At 44.3% G+C, this 23366-nt stretch overlaps 1 protein-coding gene and 1 long non-coding RNA gene across 3 annotated transcripts in view; one reads left to right on the top strand and one right to left on the bottom strand.

Annotated features, from left to right (window-relative positions):
* Nucleotides 1-8760: 8760 nt before the first annotated feature.
* LOC131513717 (uncharacterized) lies at nucleotides 8761-22967 on the bottom strand. Its single transcript, XR_009262743.1, has 4 exons — nucleotides 22859-22967; nucleotides 21892-22751; nucleotides 20248-20371; nucleotides 8761-10087 (listed from the first exon to the last, which is right to left on the bottom strand). It is a non-coding gene; the product is annotated as an uncharacterized LOC131513717 (long non-coding RNA).
* The window catches only part of E2F3 (E2F transcription factor 3), a 77600-nt gene continuing 76926 nt past the window's right edge, over nucleotides 22693-23366 (top strand). For both annotated transcript variants that reach the window (XM_058732868.1, XM_058732867.1), the window contains exon 1: nucleotides 22693-23212. In XM_058732868.1, coding sequence (XP_058588851.1) covers nucleotides 22823-23212 — 390 coding nt within the window. In that variant the 5' untranslated portion in view covers nucleotides 22693-22822. The remainder of the gene's footprint in view (nucleotides 23213-23366) is intronic.

Raw genomic sequence — 23366 nt, 5'->3', positions numbered from 1 at the left:
TAAAGCAATCCTCTGCATCCACACTGGGTGGCCTGAAGACAGCCAGCTCGAGACCTCTTTACCGCCTGGCAGAGGTGACCACAGCCCAGTTGACATTTGTACACAGGTGCAGATTATTGTTCAACACCCATTGGTCATACTATGTAGACTATTCCATGACTTAATAGTTTTAACTTTCAGCACCTGGACCAGTTTGGGCAAAGTAAGTCCCCAATAAATATTTGTTGAATAAATGGGCAATCTAGGAGTGATCTTTCCATGTAGAAGGTACAGACTTCCATTATGCTTTTTAAATGGCTGCACAGTACTCTACGATATGAGGCAATCTATTTAACTATTTCCCCACTGAAAAACATTCTGGAAAGTATTTCTGTAGGTTAGACACAAAGTACAACTGCTGAGCCAAGTACATAGATTTTTTGATAGATATTGCCAAACTGTCCTCCAGTAAGGATATACCAATTTATACTCAGCAAAGTTAAATGATATGATAGCAAATGTTGACTGAGAGTTTACGTTACCCAAGGCAACTTCCCAAATATTCTGCATGGGTTGCTTAGGTTATTCTTTAAAACAGCCCTTTAAGATAGGTATTTTTTGTCATCATTTCACATTTTAGTTAGAAATGGAAGCATAGAGAAGCCAAGCAACTTGACCGAAGCCATGGATTAGTGGACTGGACTCCAGAGCATATGTCCTTAACCATGTGCCTCTCTCGGGAAGGGTATCTGTTTTCCCACATCCTCAGTGATAATAGGGGATTATGTACTCTGTCCATCTTTTATGAGATAATGTGGGTGAACATACGGGATGAGCTCAAACGTGGATGTACAGGATAAAAGATTAGAGAGCTGATTCCATGTAGTAGTAGACCTAATTTTTACTATTTTTGTGACTAAACAAAAAGTTCTAATGTCCTTGCTGACAGCGTGAGAGTATCAGAGAGGGATCTGAGCAGCAGACAGCAGAATCCACGCTAGCTTATTTCTACAGAAATGGGTTTATCATTTGCTATCTGGGCTTACAGAATTTCCAAGAAGGCCAGAACCAAGTTTGGTGGCCACACAGCCAGGAACAACGCCACTGCGAGAGATACCCAACCACACTAGGCGCCTGTCTGATGCCAGGAAACCTCTTTTCTGCTGCCTGGAGCAAGGGGCAGGACGCAGGTGTGTTGGCAAGTCCTGAAAAATCAATCTCCACCGTGGACCCTAGCTCCCCGTGGGCTGCCAGCTCATCTTGTTCACCCCACCTTCCAAGTCTCTCGTGGATGCTACTTGCAGAGGAGCCTGGGAATGGATTGTTAGCTTGCTAGCTTCTGAGGTATAATCCAGAAGGGTTTGGAGTCCTACACAAATGGCAGATCCTGCTATGAGCACACATACTTTTTCTCCTTGAGCATTCAATGAAGTTTTGCCCTCTGTGAATAAGGGGTGGGGGAGGTGATCTATAAATATCTTTATTTTTCCTGTATTTTCCCTCTTGCAATTTGTCCTGAACATGAGGGCAAGGCCATGAGTGAGAACTAGTGGCTCCAGATGGGAAGTGAACAAAGAGCGGAAATGGACCAGTGAAGATTTAACATCCTCAAAGGAAGATCATCGATCACCTATTAATATAGATGTAACAATGGTGGCTGTTAGTGGCATTCATCCCCCCCTCCCCCAGAACTGACTTCTGTGCACTCTCCACCATCCCTCCTGTCTGCACGGCTACCACAGGACCTTTCTGATTCATGCATTCTCCTTAGGAGTCTTTCACAACTACATTTCCCCCACCAAATGGGACTGATCTAGGGATGGGCACCTGACCCAAACTAAGACAATGAGTGCCTTGACTGGTAGCTTTGAATTTGTGACTCAATTTGTGGAACCCAGAAGATATGTAACTGAAGTGCCGTTGGCAGACCTGTCTCTTGCATGTAGAGGAGGAAGCCAGTCTGCACTGAAAGAAATGAAGCCAACCCAAATGAGGAAAGATGGTCAGACAGAGAGTTCCAGGAGGGTTTGAGCTTCTGGTTCAAGTGCTTCCTGAGACTCAACTGCATTACGGCCTTCTTGTGATTTCCCATATCTGACCAAGTTTAAGACACCATCGGTTAAGAGATGCACCACCTTGTTCGCATGTATTTTATGTAAATACACTTGCAATCAAACCATAATGTGCTATCAAGTGTTAGACTCATCTTATTTCAGAGATATTTTTAAAAGTTGTAATGCAAATTTTAGAATCAATGAAATAGTTATTCAACTCTTCCTTGGAGTCTAAGCAAATTCAAGTTGGCTTGCTTGAGTTACAATCACAACTAATATATTATGGACTTACATAAGTGAGTGTAAGGCAAAGATAAGTTCTGACCCGGGAACATGAAAAGGATATGGAAGTATTTCTTAAGGGAAAACTTATTTCATGCAAGCGTCATAAAGAGCATAAATTACCCTGGAAGTAATTGCGATCACCAGTGTCTTCGATGTCATTTGCTCCTCCCGTGTTACTTAGAAGCACTGTAGTGACCCATCTTGAGGTGAAGAATGACTGACAGTAACAACACTTTCAAGCAAGTCAATGAAGGTGTTTTCCTATAATTATTATTCATAGATACAATTTTGAATATTGGTTAGTATACGTGAGCATCTTCTCAAGGTAAGACTTAGAAAGTCCTCAGAACCCATCCTCCTAATAGAATCAAATTGTTTCGTAACAACTAGTGATGAATGAGTGATTCAAACTGAAGAAAGCTTCGAAACTCCACAAATAAGCAAACTCTTCTTTGGTAACAAAACAATTTGGAAACTCAGATTTACCTTTGTCAGTGCAGGTAAAAAAAGGTCCTCTCTGAAGGCTACGGAAATTTACAAACTATTAAAGACGGTTGCCCCGCCAAAAGGAATTTCTGGAGCTAAAAGAGAATTCATTCTTACAGATCCAACTGTCCCGTAGCCCACTTTTACTTTAAATTTGGCTTGTGGTGTTGCTGCAGCCGTAGTGTGAGCTGTGAACTTGCACAGTGTGCCAGATGGCAGTGGGGAGCCCATTAGGTATGCATCACACATCCCGATCAAAACTGAAAGAAATTATGCTCAGATTGAGGAGAGACACTCGAGAGTAAGGCAATGATTAGAATTTTCTGTATTTTTACAGAAGATTTCACATAATCATTGTCCATAAATAAACTCATTCTTATGATCCTGCAGACCCAAATCTGGGATAACTTCCAGAGGAGCTCCTCTCGTGGTTTGGGTCAGAATGTGCACGTCCTCATGATATTCATTAGAGAACGCCATAGAACTGATGCCCTTTCAAGGTTATCTCGAAAAGTCTGAGACTCAGAGTGGAGGCTAATGCATTAAATGTTGTGCATTTCAGAGGAGGGCTGTTCTTTGATAGGTACTGGAGAGGAAATAGAGGAATTCAGTTACAAAGGAAGCTTATTAGAATCTTTGAGAGAACAGGCTTGATGAAAATAAATGGGAAATGCAGTGCACAAATACTGCTGATAGGAAAAGTCTAAGTAGTATTTTGAAAGGGGCTGAGGGACCCAAAGTGTATAAAATAACATTATCTGATTGTAAAGTTTATCATCTCTGAAATAAGATCTAAGATTGTGTTTGTCGCTGAACAAAATCATGAGATTGTACCATAATCATACATTCCCAGTTATCTGCGGAGTAGAAGACATTTATATTGGGGCTTGTTCTGATGTACTCTCGGGAGAAAAGATCTTCCTTTTTGTTGCTTAAGGAGAGACCATCACTGTCAATATGTCCATGGAAGCCAGTCCCAGCTCTGCCTTGAGTTGCCTTTTTGGCAAGGAATAAACAAATACGTTTTTCTAGTTCTCGGTTTCCCCATCTATAAAATAAGGAGGGGGTGGGAAATGCTCGTCTGTCCCCACCCACTGGGATGCTGTGAAAACAAATGTCAGAAAGAGACATTTCAAAGGGGGAAATCTCTGTCTCAGATGAAGGGAAGAAAAGCAATTCTTTTCTGCCCTATCCCCAAATTTTCTGAGAATGCTAGACTAAATAGTGTGAGTCTAACAGTCTTTGCAATCCAAAATCATCTCTGAGGGGAACCTGGAGGGCTGCAGACAAGCGGCTGCAATAGCAGAAGCATGGAAAATAGTGTTGGTGCCTAAGGTGAAGGTGGCCCTCCAGTTGTGAGGGATAGGGGGTGTGTAGACTCCCTGTTCTTGTGAAGCATGCAGTCTAGTGCCCAAGGGAGCCCTGGAACTGCGCTTTCCAAACCTGCCTCTGCATCAGGATCACCTAGGGAGCTCCCCCCCAAAACACCCAGATCTGCCTCTCCCCAGTCTAGTGAATTAAAGCCTCTGGAGATGGTAGACTGGTAGAGGTGATTGGAAGACATCGCTGGGCTTCCCATTTGAACTTGATTCACGGGTGGCTCTGCCATTATTTATGTTCAGCAAGATGTTGCTTGAACGGAGAATTCAACTTCTAGAGCAAAGCAAAGCAAAACAAAACAAAAAAACCCTTTGATTTAAAAAACCATAGGTCTGATGTGTTTCCTCAGAAGCAGGAAATTATTTCCAGAGTTTCTTTCGTCCATTCAACAAATATTTATTGCACGCCCGTTGTGGCCTTAGGGTCTCATAACAGTCTACACCCATTTCCAATGTGGGGGGAAAGGACTTCAGCCCCCACCCCGTCCCTACTTCAGATGCCCATCGCGAGCCCAGCTTGTTACCTGTGCTTCTGACCAACCGGCTTATATATACATTGGAAGTTCCAATGACACCCTCCTCGGGTCTCATTAATTTGTTAGAGTACCTGACAAACTCAAGGAAACCTTTTACTTACTAGAATACTGGTTTAGTATAAAAGGGTGTAACTCAGAAACAGCCAAACAGAAGAGATACTTAGGGGAAGGTGTGGGGAAAGGGCACAGAGCGTCCATGCAATCTCCAGACCCAGCATTTCCCCACATCACATCTCCATGGGCTCACCAACCCAGAAGCTCTTTGGTTTTCTATGAATGCTTCACTACTTAGTCATAACTGATGAAATCATTGGCCATCGGTGACTGATTCAACCTCCAACCCTTCTCCCCACCCCAGGGTCAGGGGGTGAGACTGAATAGGAGCTCTGCACCAGAAATGGGGACGAAGACCAAATAGATATTTCTCATTATAAAGAAAAGGGCAAAGTCCCAGTTCTTCTGAAGCTATCATCAACATAAACTGAATATCCAGGCCCGCAGGTTGTGTTTTTCTAGGTTTTATTCTTTAGCTGAACCAGATGTTCTTCTCATAATTCTACACATTCTTTCTTACTCCACCCCCTTTCCACCACCCTTTCTTCCCTCCAGAAAGTCATTTCTATTTATTTGCAAACACAGATTTTAACGTCTGCTCATCTGAAGTATATTAGTCCCTGCATATCTCTGCCATTGGTTCTGAACCAGGCAGTGCATAAAGCAAGTACGTCTGCATAACATGTGCTTGTTCCCTGGCTTTATTTCCTTCTGTTTTATATTCAATATGACAGGTCAGAAATATGTCTCAGAGCAGGATGTTTATATGTACATACCTTAAGTAGATATGATTTGATGGGCGATGTGGACGTAATCAATCAATCGACAAATATTTACGGAGACATTCCTGAATGTATAAAACAATGTCCTCATTCCCAAGAAGCATATCGAGCTTCCTGTGAGGGGCAACTCTGAAATTATAACAGAGACCTACCCTCTCCCTGCAGTCATCTGAAAAAAGAAGGAAGGATTTTAAAGGTGAAGGGCAAATTATCTCCTCTTGTAGCCCAAAGCCAAAATGATGACTGCCGCATAGTGAATAGTTCGACATTAGTGTGTGTGTGTGTGTGTGTGTGAGTGTGTGTGTGTGTGTGTGTGTTGCAAGAACAGAACTAGTGGGTTCCTAGAGGGATAAAATTTTCACTGTTCCTGGTGGATATCTCACCAGCTTTGTGCAGGATGAAAATGGTTAGCTCTAGATAAAATCAATGAAAGGGAAGGCGGTCCTCTGTCCTTTTCACCTTTGTTTTTCCTGCTCCCTCTCAGCTGGGCTTTCTCATTAGCACTGACTCCCATCTTCCTGCTCCCGGAACACTGTTACTCAAGGCCCCACTGTGCATCCTCCCTCCTTACCAGGATATGAAGGTAGTATTTGTACCCCCCCCACGCCCCCCCCCCATCCATAGGGTGGTTCTACTTGCTCCTTGGTGGATGGACCTTTACTCCTACTTGTTCCAGAGCATCACTCCTAAAGCTGGCTAGCCCAAGGGAGAAGATGACCTTCCTATAGAGAGGAGGACCACTGTCCAAGTAAGAATGTGGTCCAGGTAAGAATGCTGTCCATCTAAGGACATTATCCACAAAAGGACATTGTGCACATAACAAGTCTACTGGTTTCCCCAACAACATTCCAAGCTCTTATTATTGTACTTTCTTTACCACCAAATTTAGCCTCTCCAATCCAGATTCTTTGACATTGCTGGTAAATTTTAGCAGATCAAGTAAATTATTCCACGCAAACCAGCCAATGGGACAAGAGTCACACAGAATTTAAACACTCATCTTTTGTCTTTCTCAGGTGTCTGAAGTATTACAGTCTCTAAAGACAATCTCCCCTCCTTTGTTCTGTAGCCCTAAGAAATGACTCTAAGGGGAGGAATTTTAGGTTAGGGTAGTAAGGATAGGAGATATATTAAAATTAGAAGGATCTTCACCTCATACTATTACATATAGGTCATCCCCAGCACAAAACTAGCTCAATGAAAAAAATTCAGCCACCTTCTTGCAGGTTTCTTCTGCAAGGAGAGAAAAAAATGCTTCAAGCAGCATTCATGTTTTATAAATTTTCTACCAGAGTTTCAGTTGGAAGGGTTCTCATACAACAATAATGTGTAACTATTTCTCTGTATGTTTCCAACAAAATAACTTCAGAGTTAAAAAACATTTATAATAAAATCTTGAGGGATATAACTTCAGGGATTAAATATTGACTATTTGCTCTTAAACCAAGGACATATTGTTTTTCTTTGACCTCTTAAATCCTCATTGAGTAACTAAAATAAAAATCGTAGTATTTCTGGCATTTCAGAAAAGCTTCTGTTTTGTTTTGAGCAACTTAAGGTATAAACAGAAAATGTCATCCTGACCAAAAGCCTATGATCATTTTTTTATGAAGCAGTTGTTAGCAAAGGCATATACCTCTGGTATGTAGAATTTACCTGGTATATTGGTGTCCTGGGACTGCTGTATCTTCGTGGCTTAAAAACAACAGAAATTTATTGTCTTACAGATGCTAAAGGTCTGGGATCAAGGTATTGTTGGGACTGTGATCTTTCTTAAAACAGTAGGGAAATCCTTCCTTATCTCTTCTAGCTTCTGGTAGTTTCTTGGCAATCTTTGGCATTTCTTGGCTTGTAGCTACATAGTCCAATCTCTGCGTTCATCGTCAGATGACATTTTCCCTGTGTCTCTGTGTTTTCATATGACCATCTTCTTACATGACCACCAGTCATATTGAATCAAGGACCCACTCTACTCCTGTATGACCTCATTTAACTTAATTAATTATATCTGCAATGACCCTATTTTCAAATGGAGTCACATTCTGATGTGGTAGGGGTTAGAATTTTGATGTTTCTTTTTTAGGGGGACACAATTTAACCCACAACACTTGGAATCTGTAATTTTGTTTGAGAATGACTTGGAAACCTGGTCATTCTGGGGGTTTCATTGTTTTCTGGGGAAACTGGCTACTTTGAAAGTGGTCTACTTTCAGAGCTGTGTGGATAGGCCACTGGGCTCCCCTTTAGAGTGGCATGGGTTGCAGAAGGATCCTTGAATCAAGAGTGTGAATATCTGAGTCAGAAACTCAGCTTTGCCATCTAGCATGTATGAGACTATGCTTGAAATTATGTCTCTGTAATCCTGTGTTAGAGAGGGTAAAAATACCTAGGTTTTTCAGAAGATTAAAGACGCCAATGTATTACAGAGGGCAAAAGCACCTAGTCTAGCTGTGTACTGTAAATACATATATTTTAAAATTTCTTAAAGTATGTACCCATATATTACTTGTAAAGTTAAAATAATGTAAAAGCATAAGGCTTTATAATCTATGAAGTACTCACAAATTCAGATGTTTTTACATTTGATAAATCATATCCAATGTCTTAAAATCTTTAATATTCTATCCAAAGTGCCTACCACTCATCTTAGATTCCGTTTGTGCAAATTAGTGGCATTTCAGGCAACTGTCCATCACACTGCTGTGGTTCCACATTCTACCTCTTTCTTTTCTTCCTCTTGCCTTCCACCTTTTACATTTGCTGTTCTTTTACTTTTCCTGTTTGTTTCTCTGAGGGCTTCTTCTCCACCCAAGGGCATTCCCAAAAGCACCAGGATGCTCTAATCCACCTGCCCACATACAAGAACATGTACCGTACAAGAACAGGACTAGTGAGCACCTAGGGGGATAAACTTTCACTTTTCATCATGGATATCCCTCCAGTTTGGGGCAGGATGAAAGCAAGGTCAACTTTAGGCAATACTAAACGAAGGGAAAGATGACCCTATGAGTTTCCAAGTATTAAAAGCAAAGACTTAATTAAAAAAGGCTTGCTGGACAAGCCTGAGTCACAGTGCCACCCCTCGAGTGGGGGTAAAGGGGCTCAGCTTCAACTAAATCACAAGGTTCCTGGCAGCAGGCAAACAGCAGATGCTTTCTGTATATCTATACGTGAGTGTCACACACATATAAACCCACATACATCATTTATCCAGCAGACATTTACTGAGCAAGGACAGTGTGCTAAGTACCGAGAGACAAGGTTAACTAAAGAAAAAATATCTGCTCTGAAGACGTCCACAGTTTCATGGAAGAGAAAAAAAAAACAATAAGAAAGCAATAGATTACCGTCATAATTCACATGCTGTGGAAAAGAGGAGACATCTACATCTGCCTGGGTAGCCTGGTCTAATTCACTATGATATCTTATTCAGATCAGAGGTTGGCCAACTTATCCTGTGAAGGGCCAGATACATATGTTCAGCTTCATGGGTTCAACTGTGTTGCAATGACTCAACTCTGCCCTTGTAGCCCGAAAGCAGCCATAGACGATATGTAAACCAATGGGCTTGACTATGCTCTAATAAAACTTTATTAACAAAAACCAAGCTTTGAATTTGATTTACTTTTTCATGTGTCGTGGGATACACTCTTCTTTGGATGTTTCTTCAACCATTCAAAAGTGTAAAAAGGATAAAAATCATTCTTAGATCACAGGGTGTATAAAAACAGACCATGGGCCAGATTTGACCTGGAACATGGTGCGCTGACCTAGATTATTGCCATAGTCCCGGCCCCTCCAACACAGTCCTCATCCTGCGGCCAGAGGAGTCCTTCTTAGACCAGATCTTATCACATCATACATTGTCTCAATGACTTCTCGTTGCCTTTAGGATAAATTCCAAATGTCTCCATACTGGTTTATAAGGTACTCCACGATCCCCTGCTGAACCTCTTTCATTTTTTTCAAGAGGCCATGCATTCATGTTCCCTGCTCCCATGCTATATTACCTGAGCAATTCCTATTCATTCCTCTATTTCCTCCTCCAGGAAGCCTTCCCTAAATTCTCGCTAAGCCCAGGTGAGGTGTCCTTCTGCAGTGCTTTAAGAGCCTCAGGTATTGCCTCACGTCACGGCACTTATTATGTATGATTATTAAATATAGCTATCACTATGTCATTATTATTATTCCCTACTTGCGAGTCTCTGTCTTAAGCTTGATGAAGACAACCTCTAAGTTTATCTGCTTCTCACTTACAGCCACAGTTTCTAAATTGGAGTCTGACACAAAGTACATGCTCAGTAAACACTCTCCGGATGAATGAAAAATATTGCAGGGGGTGGGGGATGTGATCTGAGGAATGTACACGGAGGAGGTGTTCCCTGAGCTGAGCCTTAAAAGATGAGTAACTGTAGAATTTTGACAGACAGTGATGGGCATTTTCAAGCAGAGTAACAGCTGTAGCAGTAACGGAAGTGGGAGAGACCATCTGAGGAACTTCAGGCAGTTTGGTATGGCTGGAGCCTTGTCGCCTGTTGGAAAATGATGGGAAATGAGACGGGACAGAGAACCTGAGAAACTGTAGGCTAAGATCAGGAATTCAGTCTTAATTCCTCAGGTCATGGGGGGGTCTCAAAAAGACAAAGTTTGTCAGATTGACATTTTAGCAACTTCACTTAGATCTCATTGCCCAGTAGATAGTCTAGATCCAATTAAAGTGTCTGAGAGAAAGTAGACAAGATCATTTTGGCAGCAGACCTGGCTGGAGTTTGATGCCAATTTCACATTACGAAATAAATTCAGATTCTGCAGCAACAGTTCACGAAAGAAATAAAGACACTCAAATCAAGGATATGTTCATGAAAACACAGGGGAAGTTTCATACTTGAAACTCAGGAAAAATGGCCAAGTCGGAAATACAGAATTAGAAAAAGTCACAGCCTCTAAGTATATGTCATCTGGTTCACTAGCCCACATGTGCCTTTTTTATTTTTTTATTTTTTAACATTTATTTATTTTTAAGAAACAGAGAGAGACAGAGTGCAAGCAGGGGCGGGCAGAGAGACAGGGAGACCCAGAATCTGAAGCAGGCTCCAGGCTCTGAGCAAGCTGTCAGCCCAGAGCCTGACGCGGGGCTTGAACTCACGAACCATGAGATCATCACCAGAGCCCAAGTCGGACGCTTAACTGACTGAGCCACCCTGGCGTCCCCACATGTGCCTATTTAAATTTGAATTTAAATTTACTAAATGGATGAAGGGGGTCAGAAGGTAAACATTTCCAGGTATAAAATAAATAAGCCATGGGGATGTAATCTACGGCATGGTGACTATGGTTAATAGCATTGTGTTGCAAAAAATAGATCAATCTTAAAAATTCAACTTAATGAATATATTTTCTAAATTTACATGCTAGTTACCATATAGTGCAACAATGATTTCAGGAGTAGATTCCTTAATGCCCCTTTCCTGTTTAGCCCATCCCCCCCCCACTCCCTCCAGTAACCCTCTGTTTGTTCTCCATACTTAAGAGTCTCTTATGTTTTGTCCTCCTCCGTTTTTATATTATTTTTGCTTCCCTTCCCTTATGTTCATCTGTTCTGTGTCTTAAAGTCCTCATATGAGTGAAGTCATATGATGTTTGTCTTTCTCTGGCTAATTTCACTTAGCATAATACCCTCCAGTTCCATCCATGTAGTTGCAAATGGCAAGATTTCATTCTTTTTGATTGCCGAGTGATACTCCATTGTATATATACACCACATCTTCTTTATCCATTCATCCATCAATGGACATTTGGGCTCTTTCCATACTTTGGCTATTGTTGATAGTGCTGCTACAAACATGGGGATGCATGTGTCCCTTCGAAACAACACACCTGTATCCCTTGGATAAATTCCTAGTAGTGCAATTTTGGGGTCGTAGGGTAGTTCTATTTTTAATTTTTTGAGGAACCTCCATACTATTTTCCAGAGTGGCTGCACCAGTTTGCATTCCCACCAACAATGCAAAAGATATCCTCTTTCTCTGAATCCTCAACATCTGCTGTTGCCTGAGTTGTTAATGTTAGTCATTCTGACAGGTGTCAGGTGGTATCTCATTGTGGTTTTGATTTGGATTTATGTGATGCTGAGTAATGCTGAGCATTTTTTCATGTGCCGGTTGGCCATCTGGATGTCTTCCTTGGAGAAGTGTCTATTCATGTCTTTTGCCCATTTCTTCACTGGATTATTTGTTTTTTGGGTGTTGAGTTTGATAAGCTCTTTGTAGATTTTGGATACTAACCCTTTATCTGATATGTCATTTGCAAATATCTTCTCCCATTACATTGGTTGCCTTTTAGTTTTGCTGACCGTTTCCTTCACTGTGCAGAAGCTTTTTATTTTGATGAGGTCCCAGTAGTTCATTTTTGCTTTTGTTTCCCTTGCCTCTGGAGACGTGTTGAGTAAGAAGTTGCTGCAGCCAAGGTCAAAGAGTTTTTTGCCTGCTTTCTCCTCCAGTATTTTGATGGCTTCCTGTCTTTCATTTAGGTCTTTCATCCATTTTGAGTTTATTTTTGTGTCTGGTGTAAGAAAGTGGTCCAGGTTCATTCTCCTGCATGTTGCTGTCCAGTTTTCCCAGCACCACTTGCTGAAGAGACTGTCTTTATTCCATTGGATATTCTTTCCTGCTTTGTCAAAGATTAGTTGGTCAAATGTTTGTGGGTCCATTTCTGGGATCTCTATTCTGTTCCATTGATCTGAGTGTCTGTTTTTATGCCAGTACCATACTGTCTTGATGATTACAGCTTTGTAATACAGCTTGAAGTCTAGGATTGTGATGCCTCCTGCTTTGGTTTTCTTTTTCAAGATTGCTTGGCTATTCGGCGTCTTTTATGGTTCCATACAAATTTTAGGATTGTTTGCTCTAGCTCTGTGAGGAATGCTGGTGTTATTTTGATAGGGATTGCATTGAATATGTATATTGCTTTGGGTAGTATTCACATTTTAACAATATTTGTTCTTCCTATCCAGGAGCATGGAATATTTTTCCTTTTTTTGTGTGTCTTGTTCAATTTCTTTCATAAGCTTTCTATAGTTTTCAGTATATAGACTTTTCACCTCTTTGGTTAAAAATTCAATTTATTAATCATACTAAGCTACATTTCCTATAATCATTAGCCACATGTAGCTAATGGCTACTGTATCTGACAGTACAGAATTATAGAACATTCCCATTATTGCAGAAGGTTCTATTGAACAACACCATCTAGACTGTGTTGAAATTACAGTTAAAGTCAAGACTGTCCAGGAAGTTCCACAAAAAGTTAACCATAGAACAGCCCTAGTACCTAGAAATTCCACTACTGGTTATGTACCCCAAAGAACTGAAAGCATGGACTTGAACAGATATGTGTAGGCTAACATCAAAGCAACATTATTTACCCTATCCAAGAGGTAGAAGTGACCCCGGAGTCCATCAATAGATGAATGGATGAACAAAATGTGGTATATACATTCAATGGAATATCATTCATCCATGAAAAGGAACAAAACTTTGATATCTCTTACAACACAGATGGACTTCGAAACATGTGAAGGGAAATAAACAAGACACAGGACAAACATTGTATATATTACTTGTACGTGGGACCTAGATTAGTCAAATTCGCAAAGACTGAAAGCAGCATGGCGATTACCAGGGACTGAGGGAAGGGTGGGGGATGGGGATGATTATTTAATGGGTACAGAGTTTCTGTTGGGGATAATTAAAAACTTTCGGGTATATATAGTCACAATGGTGACACAACATCGTATGTATTTGATGCCACTGAATTGTCCACTTACAAGTGGTTAAAATAATAAATACTGTGTTATATCTATTTTACTATAATAATTATTTTAAAAGTATCATCCAGGGAGAATGTATAGAACAGGAGGAGGAGAAAGCTGAAAAGAGATTTTTAAGAGAATAAATAAGAAAATGAAACCATCGAAGAGTCCCACAAAGTCAGGAGGGTCGAATGGGAAACCAGAGGGAATGCTGTCCAGGAAACCAAGGTGGAAAAGAAAAAGCAATTTTCTACCCACGTACCCATTTGTGATGTGCTACAAACAACATTCCCTATCTAAAGCCCCACAAGAAAGAGGTACAACCAGACTACCACGTATGGAGAGGCAGCTTGCGTTCCTCTGCTTCCTCCTGTTCTAGATCTCACAGGAGTCACTGCCTAAGTAAAATTAAGTATCTTGACTCCACTTCTCCCTCTCAGCTCACGTTTTCAAGTTCTAGCTGATAACCTGGAAAGAAAACAGCTCATAACTTTCCTTACCCTTAACGCTTACAGAAATGTGTGCGTGCATGGCATTGTTTTCGTGACAATCCAATGTGGTGGACTGAAAATAAATTTGATTAAAAGGAAAGGTAAGAGGGGGGCACAGGGCACCTGGGTGGCTCAGTCGGTTGAACGTCCAACTCTTGTTTTTGGCTCAGGTCATGATCCCAGGGTCGTGGGATCAATCCCTGTGTCGGGCTCTACGCTGAGCATGGAGCGTAAGATTCTCTCTCTCCCTCTGCCCCTCTCCCCTGCTTGCTCTCTCTCTCTCTTTTTCCTCAAGTAACAATAATAAAAAAAGGGGGGGGGGAGTAAGGGTGTTTACCCAAAGAATACAAAAAAAAAACCTAATTCAAAGGGACACATACAGGGGCACCTGGGTGGCTCAGTCGGTTAAGCGTCCGACTTCGGCTCAGGTCATGATCTCACAGTTCGTGAGTTTGAGCCCCACGTCGGGCTCTGTGCTGACAGCTCAGAGCCTGGAGCCTGCTTCCAATTCTGTGTCTCCCTCTCTCTCTGCCCCTTCCCTGCTCATGCTGTGTCTCTCTCTGTCTCAAAAATAAATAAACATTAAAAAAAAATTTTTAAAAAAGGGACACATACACTTTTATGTTTATCGCAGTATTATTTACAACAGCCAAACTATAGAAGCAGTCCAAGTGTCCATCAGTAGATGAACGGATAAAGAAGGGGTGTTATTACACACAATGGAATATTAGTCAGCCATAAAAAATGAAATCTTGCCTTTTGCAACAACACGGATGGAACTAGACAGTATTATGCTAAGCAAAATAAATCAGTGAAAGAAAGACAAATACCACGTGATTTCACTCATACGTGGACTTGAAGAAACAAAGGAGCCAAAGTGCAAAAAAATGAAAGCGAGAGACAAACAAGAAACAGACTGTTAACGATTCAGAACAAACTGACTGGTTACCAGAAGGGAGGGGATGGGGCGGGGGGGGGGGATGGGTGAGGTAGGTGATGGGGATGGTTGCCTTACCGTATTGTACGCCTGAAACTCCTATAACGCTACGTGTTAACCCAGCAAAATTAAAATTAAACCCTAGAAAAAAAGGAAAGGTAAACCTGAAGTTGGTGATGCAGCAGCATTACTCTTCAATCTCTCTTTACCCTCGCATGAACACAGAAAGGACACCGATAGGAAAACTAGAAACCCACGAGCGATGCCGATGACAAAAGTTGGTGACGGAGCAACCCCATGAGTCTCAAAACACAAATGAGTGGGAACAAACCCCCAACAGCCGTTAGGAGCTGCGTGGTACCAGCACCTGCGTCTGAGAGAGAAGGAGAGAACAGAGTAGTGCCTGAGGCCCCAAACCAGGAGAAGCCCCCAAAGAGCCAGGAGACCTTCACGGGGCTGCGGGCGGAGTGACATGGCAATGGCAGCTACCCACCCCCCCCCCCCCCCCCAGGAGCAGCTGAGAGCAAGAACGCTGGTAGGAAGGTCCGGAGGGACCGGAGCCGGCTGGCCTCCCCCTCTCAGGGCTGACCCTCAGGGCTCCCCTCTGAAGAGAGGAGACCCCGAGCCGGGGGTGCTGGGATCAGATCAAAACCGGCCAGGACAGGGACACGGCAGAAGAAGGAAAGGGAAGCTCTAGGCTAGGGATGGAGGAAATCTCGGGAAGTGAGCCGCCATCCTCACGACAACCATCGAAGACGAGCTCTGTGAAGAGGGACAAGCGTATCTGAGCCCTTCTCATTCTTCAAGACGGAGAAAGCGATTTTCACATACAGAAAAGCATTGAGGACAACTATCGTGGGAGTGAAAGAAAATAAGGAGCGCGGATGATCGCCGAGATCACAGAACAAGGGACAAAATGACATCGTGTGCCTCGGGTTTGCCAGAGGAATGAAACCTGAGTCTGGCCTGTACTGCGGATCCAGCCGCAAATCTGCAGGAAATGCAGGAGACAGAGGAACACGGTTAACGGCACCAGGAGTGTGCATTCTGCCAAATTCAGGTCCTGACGCCTAACGGCCCAAACTCTTTGAAAGAGTTCCTGGAGCTGCTGTACAACAAATGACCACACGCTAGGTGGCTTAAAGCAACAGCAATCTATTCTCTCCTAGTTCTGGAGCCCAGAAAGCTAAAATCAAGATGCCAGCAGGGCTGTTTCCTTCTGAAAGTTCCTGAGGCAGAATCTGCTTCATGTCCCTCTCCTAGCTTCTGGTGACTGCAGGCAACCCTTGGTGTGCCTTGTTTGCGGGCCCGTCACTTCATTCTCTGCCTCCTGCTTCCATTTCTCCTCTCCTCTTGTAAAATAACGGACATTGGATTTAGGGCTCATCCTAACCCAAGGTCATGTCATCTTGAGATCTTTACCGTAATTATTCTGTGAAGGCCGTTTTTCTAAACAAGGTCAGAGGTCTAACTCGAAGGTTCCAGTGGACATAGGGAGGGGCCCCCATTCAACTCACTACATGCTTCAAGATAAACTGTAAGGAAAATAAAAGGATAGAAGACGAACCATAGATTAAAAGAAACTTAGGGTGCCTGGATGGCTCAGTTAGCTAAGCGTCTGACTCTTGGTTTCAGCTCAGGTCATGATCTCACAGTTTTGTGAGTGCAAGCCCCGTGTCAGGCTCTGTGCTGACAGTGTGGGGCCTGCTTGGGCTTCTCTCTCTCTCTCTCTCTCTCTCTCTCTCTCTCTCTCTCTCTGCCCCTCCCCCACTCGCACTGTCTCTCTCAAAAATAAATAACCTTTAAACAATAATAACAAAAGAGACTTTAAAAACATATCAACATTTTTTTAAATGGACAAGATGAAACTACAGTTCCTAAAGATGCATATTTGGGTGACAAAACTTTGAAAAAAAAAAAACAGGGAAGTGAAGACTAAAAACATCAAGCTAATGGTTGCTTTTGGTGGGAGGCAAGGGGCTGTGATATGAATGGGACTTCAGATCAAGTTCCAGTTCGTGACCTGGGTGGTGGTTACAAGGGTGTTCACCTGATAGTAATTCATTAATCCACACATTTGTGTTGTCTGGTTTCTGTGTCTGTACTTTTTGTTTCAATAAAAGTCTGTATTGAAAAGGCAAGGAAGCACACACCTTTGAGATCATACCTTTCTTTTCCACTCACCTAATTTTTCTCCATAGCATTACTTGTTAAGTGACCAGGAAGAGCTTTTGTAAGAGGCAATCTGCAATCACAGTACAGTCTAAATAAATGCTTATGCTAACAATGGTAACATTAGCTACTCAAAAGATACTACCTACAAGGGAATTTTGTATGCCACAGTTGCCTAGAAGCCAGTTTATAGGGCAGAGATTGCTAGGTCATGGATGGATGCCCGTGTGGCTTTCTCCAAGTGTGTTCAGTGGACCACCTGCATCACAATGGTCCTGTTTATAAGGCACATCCCTGGACTCCAATCAGAGATACAGATTCAGTAGATGGGATTGACAACCATGGTCTGTGCCTGAAGTTCATCCTAGATTTATTTAAAAATGCAAAAATTCTATCCAAACAGTACCTTCCTGCACAAAGAGCTGAAGACAAGAAACTACACAGGTATCTAAGCCACAATCTATAATAACTATAATGGTCAATTTTCTAGGATAAGCACCTAGAAATTTTGTTATTAGTGTTTGATGTGGTAATGGCTTAAGGACATGTTCCTCTTCCTAACCAGGAAGATAAAAACAGAGAAGCTTATTTCTCTATGGGCAACTACCTGAATTGCACTACGAGAACCTTAAATTCTTAAACTAATCTTCTCCAGACCCTAAAATTTAAAGCCATACACTCTAAATCCAATGTGGTAACCAGACTTGTTTGAACTGGAATTAGAGGCACAATTTCATTTATTTTTTTCTTTTTAATTTTTTTTAATGTTTATTTCTGAGAGAGTGTGTGAGGGGGAGAGGAGCAGAGAGAGAGAGAGGGAGACAGAATCCAAAGCAGGCTGCAGGCTCTGAGCCATCAGCATAGAGCCCAGCGTGGGGCTCAAACCCACCAGCCACAAGATCATGACCTGAGCTGAAGTTGGACGCTTAACCAAATGAGCCACCCAGGCACCCCAAGGAGGCACAATTTTAAATGTTAGATGTTCCAAAGATTTTCTGGGCTTACGATCAGTTTCTTTAATTTCCTGAACCTACAATTTTTTATCTGAAGACTTAATAGTGAATTGCCACAAAACTGTTTAATAGTACTGTTTCCTGGATATTATATATATCGATCTTATGGATGTTGGCAAAATTGTATTTTGAAATTGAAAATGAAGACTTTTGGGACACCCGGGTGGCTCAGTCAGTTAAGCGTCTAACCGGCTCAGGTCATGATCTCATGGTTCATGAGTTCAAGCCCCGCATTGGGCTCTCGGCTGTCAGTGTGGAGGCTGGAGCCTGCTTCAGATTCTCTGTCTCCCTCTCTCTCTGCCCCTCCCCCACTCGTGCTTTCTCTTTCTCTCAAAAATAAACATTAAAAATTTTTTTAATTTTTTTCAATGTTTATTTACTTTTGAGACAGAGACAAAGCATGAACGGGGGAGGGTCAGAGAGAGAGAGAGGGAGACACAGAATCTGAAACAGGCTCCAGGCTCAGAGCTGTCAGCACAGAGCCCGACACGGGCCTCGAACTCACGGACTGTGAGATGATGACCTGAGCTGAAGTCGGATGCTTAACCGACTGAGCCACCCAGGCGCCCCCAAAAATTTTTAAATAAAAAAGAAAACGAAGACTTTTAGAAAAGATTGTAACATCAAACTTTATATATAAAGTACGAGCATGTGTGTGTGTGTGTGTGTGTGTGTGTGTGCGCGCGCACGTACGCGTGAATGAATAGGAATTCAGCGTTCGTTATGTTAACTGGCAGGATGAGAAGGGCCACCAAAATAACAAACACCCAACAAGGCGTTTAGACACAAGAATGGCAACTCCAGCTGTAGCTAGAAAAGGAAATAATGGAAAGAAATCCAAAGTCATACAGCTGACTCTGGGTCTCCATGTCTAGGGCTTGAAGAAATTACCTGGAGGGTCTTGTTAAATAAGATTCTTGGGCTCTGCCTCAAAGGACTCTGACTCCTTAGGTTTGGGTAGAGCTCAGGAATCTGCATTTTTATAAACTCCTTAGGTTAAGTCTGGAACAAGTCATACTTTGAAAGATCTTCAACGGGGGTGACAGCCCAGGCTGACACTTAGTGTCACTGGTGTCCAGCAAGGAACTGTATCTTAGTGGCGCCACGAAACAAGGTGGGTAGCAGCTAAGAGGTTTGAGACTCAGGTAGGCAGGCTAACAGCCTGCATTAGTTCCCCGGGGCTGCCATAATAAATTCCCAAGCTGGGTAGCTCAAAACAATAGAAACGTATTCTATCCCAGGTCTAGAGGCCAGCAGTCCACAATCTACATGTTGGGCGTGGGGGGCTGCTCCCTCCGGGGGCTCTGTGGGAGATGCTACCCCTTGCCTCTTCCAGCTGCTGGTGGCGGGCGGCATTTCTTGACTTTCATTCCGACCCCTGCTTCCATCTTCACAAAGCCTCTCCTCCTCTCCGCACCTTTCCTCTGGGCGTCTCTTGTAAGGATACAGGTCATTGGATTTAGGGCTCACCCACATCACTCGGAATGCTCTTACCTTGAGATGCTTGACTCAATTACATCTGTAAAGATCCCTTTTTCCAAATAAGCTCACAATACAGGTTCCAGAGATTAGGATAAAGACGTGTTTTTGGTTTTGGTTTTGTTTTGAGGGGTCACCATTCAACCAGCTACCCAGGCCAACTCTGCAACAACCAGCTGTTTGGGGCGACCGTCGGAGCAAGAGGAAGGCAAGAGCTGTCTGGCTCTCGTGCTGGATGAGCCTAACCTTCAAGGGAAGGTCAGGAAGGCTCAGACTTCGGAACCAGCCAGAAGTTAGCCACTAACAGATTAAGTGGGTAGTGGGATGAGCGGCGGAGCTCACTTTATTTTATCACCCGGAACTTCTGAGTCAGGATGCTGTAATCCCTACTAATCAGGACACGACTGTGCTCCCACTCTGGGACAAAGCCACGCTGCCGCAGCATGTGGACGTCCAGGGACAACAGGAAGATTGGAGGCCGGGAGTCAGACTGGACGACACAGAACTGCAAACCGCACCATTAAGTAGAAGCATAAATAGCTACCACTTACTGAGCACCTAGTATACGCCTGGCACTTCACATTTATTATCGCCTCTTTTCATCGCGACTTGTAATATGGGCCCTGCAATAGGGGTTCCCACTTACCATACGAGAAAACAGGCTTTTAAAGATTGAAGTTATCGAACCAGTAAGTGGCAGAGCTATAATTTAACCCCACATCACTGTGGCTCCAAAGCCCATTATCTTTCTATGAAAACATGCTGCCTCTCCACAAATCAACAGACCTACCTCAAATTTTCGCATCTCGTTTTCCAACACCTTCTCTTCTCTCTTCGGACCCTTCTCTCTACCACTTCATCCTGGGGTTCACCACATGTCACCATGTCAAAACGTTTGTTTTCTACCAAATGCCCTGCATTAAAAAATATAACTTGGCTAAAGTAGAATAAGTATTTCAAAGCTTTCTAAATGAGAATCACAGGTGTGGCTCTGGATTGGGAACGCTTGCTCCTTTGTGATCGTGCCGTATTCCTCTTGACGTGACCACCCGTGGGGAGCTCTGGCAGGGATTTTGGCGCTCAGTTCCAAATCCGGGGCTTTTCTCTAATCTTAGAACTGCGGGTCCCCTCTTTCCCGCCACTGAATGAGTGCCACCAGTGACATTTTACAGGTGGTATTATCTGAGTAGTTACAGCACTGGGTTCCTCAGCAGGGACCCACAGTGAAAAGCTACAATGATGGAACAAGGTCGAGGACGCTGTTAACACTACGCCTCTCGTCCAACCAGGAACTGATGCCCTTCGAGTACCACCTAATCTGCCCTAAAGGTTTTATGAAGTTTTATTGAAAGAGAATCCATGAATGTTTGAGTACTAGGCCGTGTCCTCCACTAGCTTGCTAGTGCTTTTAACTCATTCTGTTTCAACCTAGGTAACAGGACTGAAAGTTTTAGGAAAGTCCTAGCCTGGACTGACAGATCTAGTCAGGCCTTTCCTAAGACTGGGTATGTGAGTTTCTGTAAATTCTTATTATTAATAACAATAACAAAGTTTTGCATGTGGGCTTTAAGAATCTCGGCCCTCATCACCCCCTGAACGCCAGCTTAGCAGCTATTTTGTACAATTCTCAGCGACTGGAATCGTAAACGATGACTAACTGACGGGTACACCTTTCCCCACAACCCTGCAGGCGTTCCTTTTCCTGTCCTGTCTCACAGAAGCAGTCTTCAATTTTAAGACCCACGAATAGTTGGCATCAGTACAAAAGTCCGTTTGACAGTAACTTAATAGACTTCTGGTGACAAATTCTAGTTTACTAAAAAAAAAGGAAAAAAAAGAAAAGAAAAGAAAAGAAAGAAAGAGAAAGAGAAGAAAAAGAAAAATCGTTTAAAATGTTTCCGAATAGGTCTGTGTCGTTGCGTTTGCTTTTAGTCAGAGAACTTGGTAGGAAACCGAGATTGTAAAGCGCTTGGTGGTGCCTGGGCGTGCAGCGTTTGCTGGGAGCAAGACGTCATCGTGGGAAGCGTGTACTTCTTCGGATTACTGCTTGGCGGATTAGAAACCCGCAGATCAGTCCCAGGTTAGCCTTGATTAACTGCCCTGGGTGCTTCTGGGCCAGTGGGGGGCGGGGAAGGGAAGGGGGGTGTCTGCCGGACTCAAAACCCATACTCGCGGTAAGCTTTCGCTCAAAACATTTCAGAGTTTAATTTTTACTTAAACCCAGTCCCGGCTAATAATGAAGCTACCAGGAATCATCTGGAATGCTAACTAAACTGGTGCCCGCAGTCACGTCAGTCGAACCTTCTGCCCCCACGATCCCTGTCTGCCCACATGCTTCTGTCTATCAGCCTGGGCCTCGGGATCAGCTCTCGCCGCGGCATTGGTTGGATTTCAGGAAAAGAGAAACCCACGATTTAAAGGGCTCAGTTCCCACCTGCCAGGCATCGTTCGCATGGTCCAACTTGCCTTTGGAACATATTTGGGAGAATCTCCAGCTTTTGTTCATCTATTACACTGACTGGCCAAAGGAAAGAGAATTCCCGCAAGTGTCCCCTTGGTCACCTTGACAATTTCTAAAAGCGAAACTTGCGCTCCAGACCGGATTGACACTGAGTCTGCGGGGCGCTGAGCGCCTGCCCAGGTCAGCAGCCCCCGCCCGGCGTGCGGGCGGGGACCGGGCGGAGCTTGGACAAGGCGTGGCTTTCCGTGGGAGAGAAGGAAGGGCTTTTGCCCCACCTCCTAAAGACCCTGCTCTCCCTTAGCCAATCAAGGAGGTCTATGCAAATGAACCCCTGTCGCCCCGGTAACCGTGATGCAAGACAGCCAATGGAAACCCGCCAGCCGCGGCCCTGCGCCACGATTGGGACTTAAGTAAGGAGCTAGAGGCCCAATGGGCTGTGGGAACGGTCCTCGGCGGGTTGAAGGGCGGGGATATGCAAATATGGTTTGAAAAGCCGGCGGGAAATCTGAGTTTCGCGGGAGGACCTTGGCGCGTAAACCGTATCCCTTCATTCATTGTCAGCAGCAGCTTCCTGGAGCCATTTTTCAGCTGCCGGCCGCAGCACCCGGGCTGCCGCCGCCGCCTCGCAATCCGTTGCATCGGCCGCCCCCGACGCCTCCATCCCCCCTCGGGGCCCGATATCCGTGCGGCCGGGACCCTCCTCTCTCCAGAGCCCCGATTATTTTTGGCCCCCGGTGCCCGTGCGGTGCGGAAAAATAAAAAGAAACGAGACAGAAGGGGCTCGGAAGCGCCGGGCGGGGAGGAGAGAAGGAGGAGAGACTTGGAAACTCCGACTGCAAATAATAAAAGAAATTGAAAACAATACATTAATATACCATAGCAATAAAAAGAGCAGGAGCGAGAGATGAGAAAGGGGATCCAGCCCGCCCTGGAGCAGTACCTGGTGACCGCCGGGGGTGGGGAGGGGGCGGCTGTCGTCGCCGCCGCCGCAGCAGCCTCCATGGACAAAAGGGCACTGCTAGCCAGCCCCGGCTTCCCCGCCGCCGCCGCCGCTGCCGCCCCGGGCGCGTACATCCAGATCCTCACCACGAACACTTCCACCACCTCCTGTTCCTCTTCCCACCAAAGCGGCGCCGTCGCCGCCGGCCCCCTCCTCCCCAGTGCCCCCGGCGCGGAGCAGACGGCCGGCAGCCTCCTCTACACCACGCCGCACGGACCCTCCAGCAGAGCCGGGCTGCTGCAGCAGCCACCAGCGCTGGGACGCGGCGGCGGCGGCGGCGGCGGCGGCCCTCCGGTAATGCCCTCCGGTTCCCACCGTCCCCAGCCCGGGTGGGAGGTGGGCTCGCACCGCGCGGGGTGGTGGGCGCGCTGCGGGCCGCCCCGGGACGGCGCAGGGCCGAGCGTCGCGGGCCTCGGCGGCCGCCCCTCCAACGGGGCTTTATTGTTAG

This window comes from Neofelis nebulosa, chromosome 6, assembly GCF_028018385.1.
Source record: "Neofelis nebulosa isolate mNeoNeb1 chromosome 6, mNeoNeb1.pri, whole genome shotgun sequence".
NCBI lineage: Eukaryota > Metazoa > Chordata > Mammalia > Carnivora > Felidae > Neofelis > Neofelis nebulosa.
This window is presented reverse-complemented; position numbering and strand designations above follow the sequence as displayed.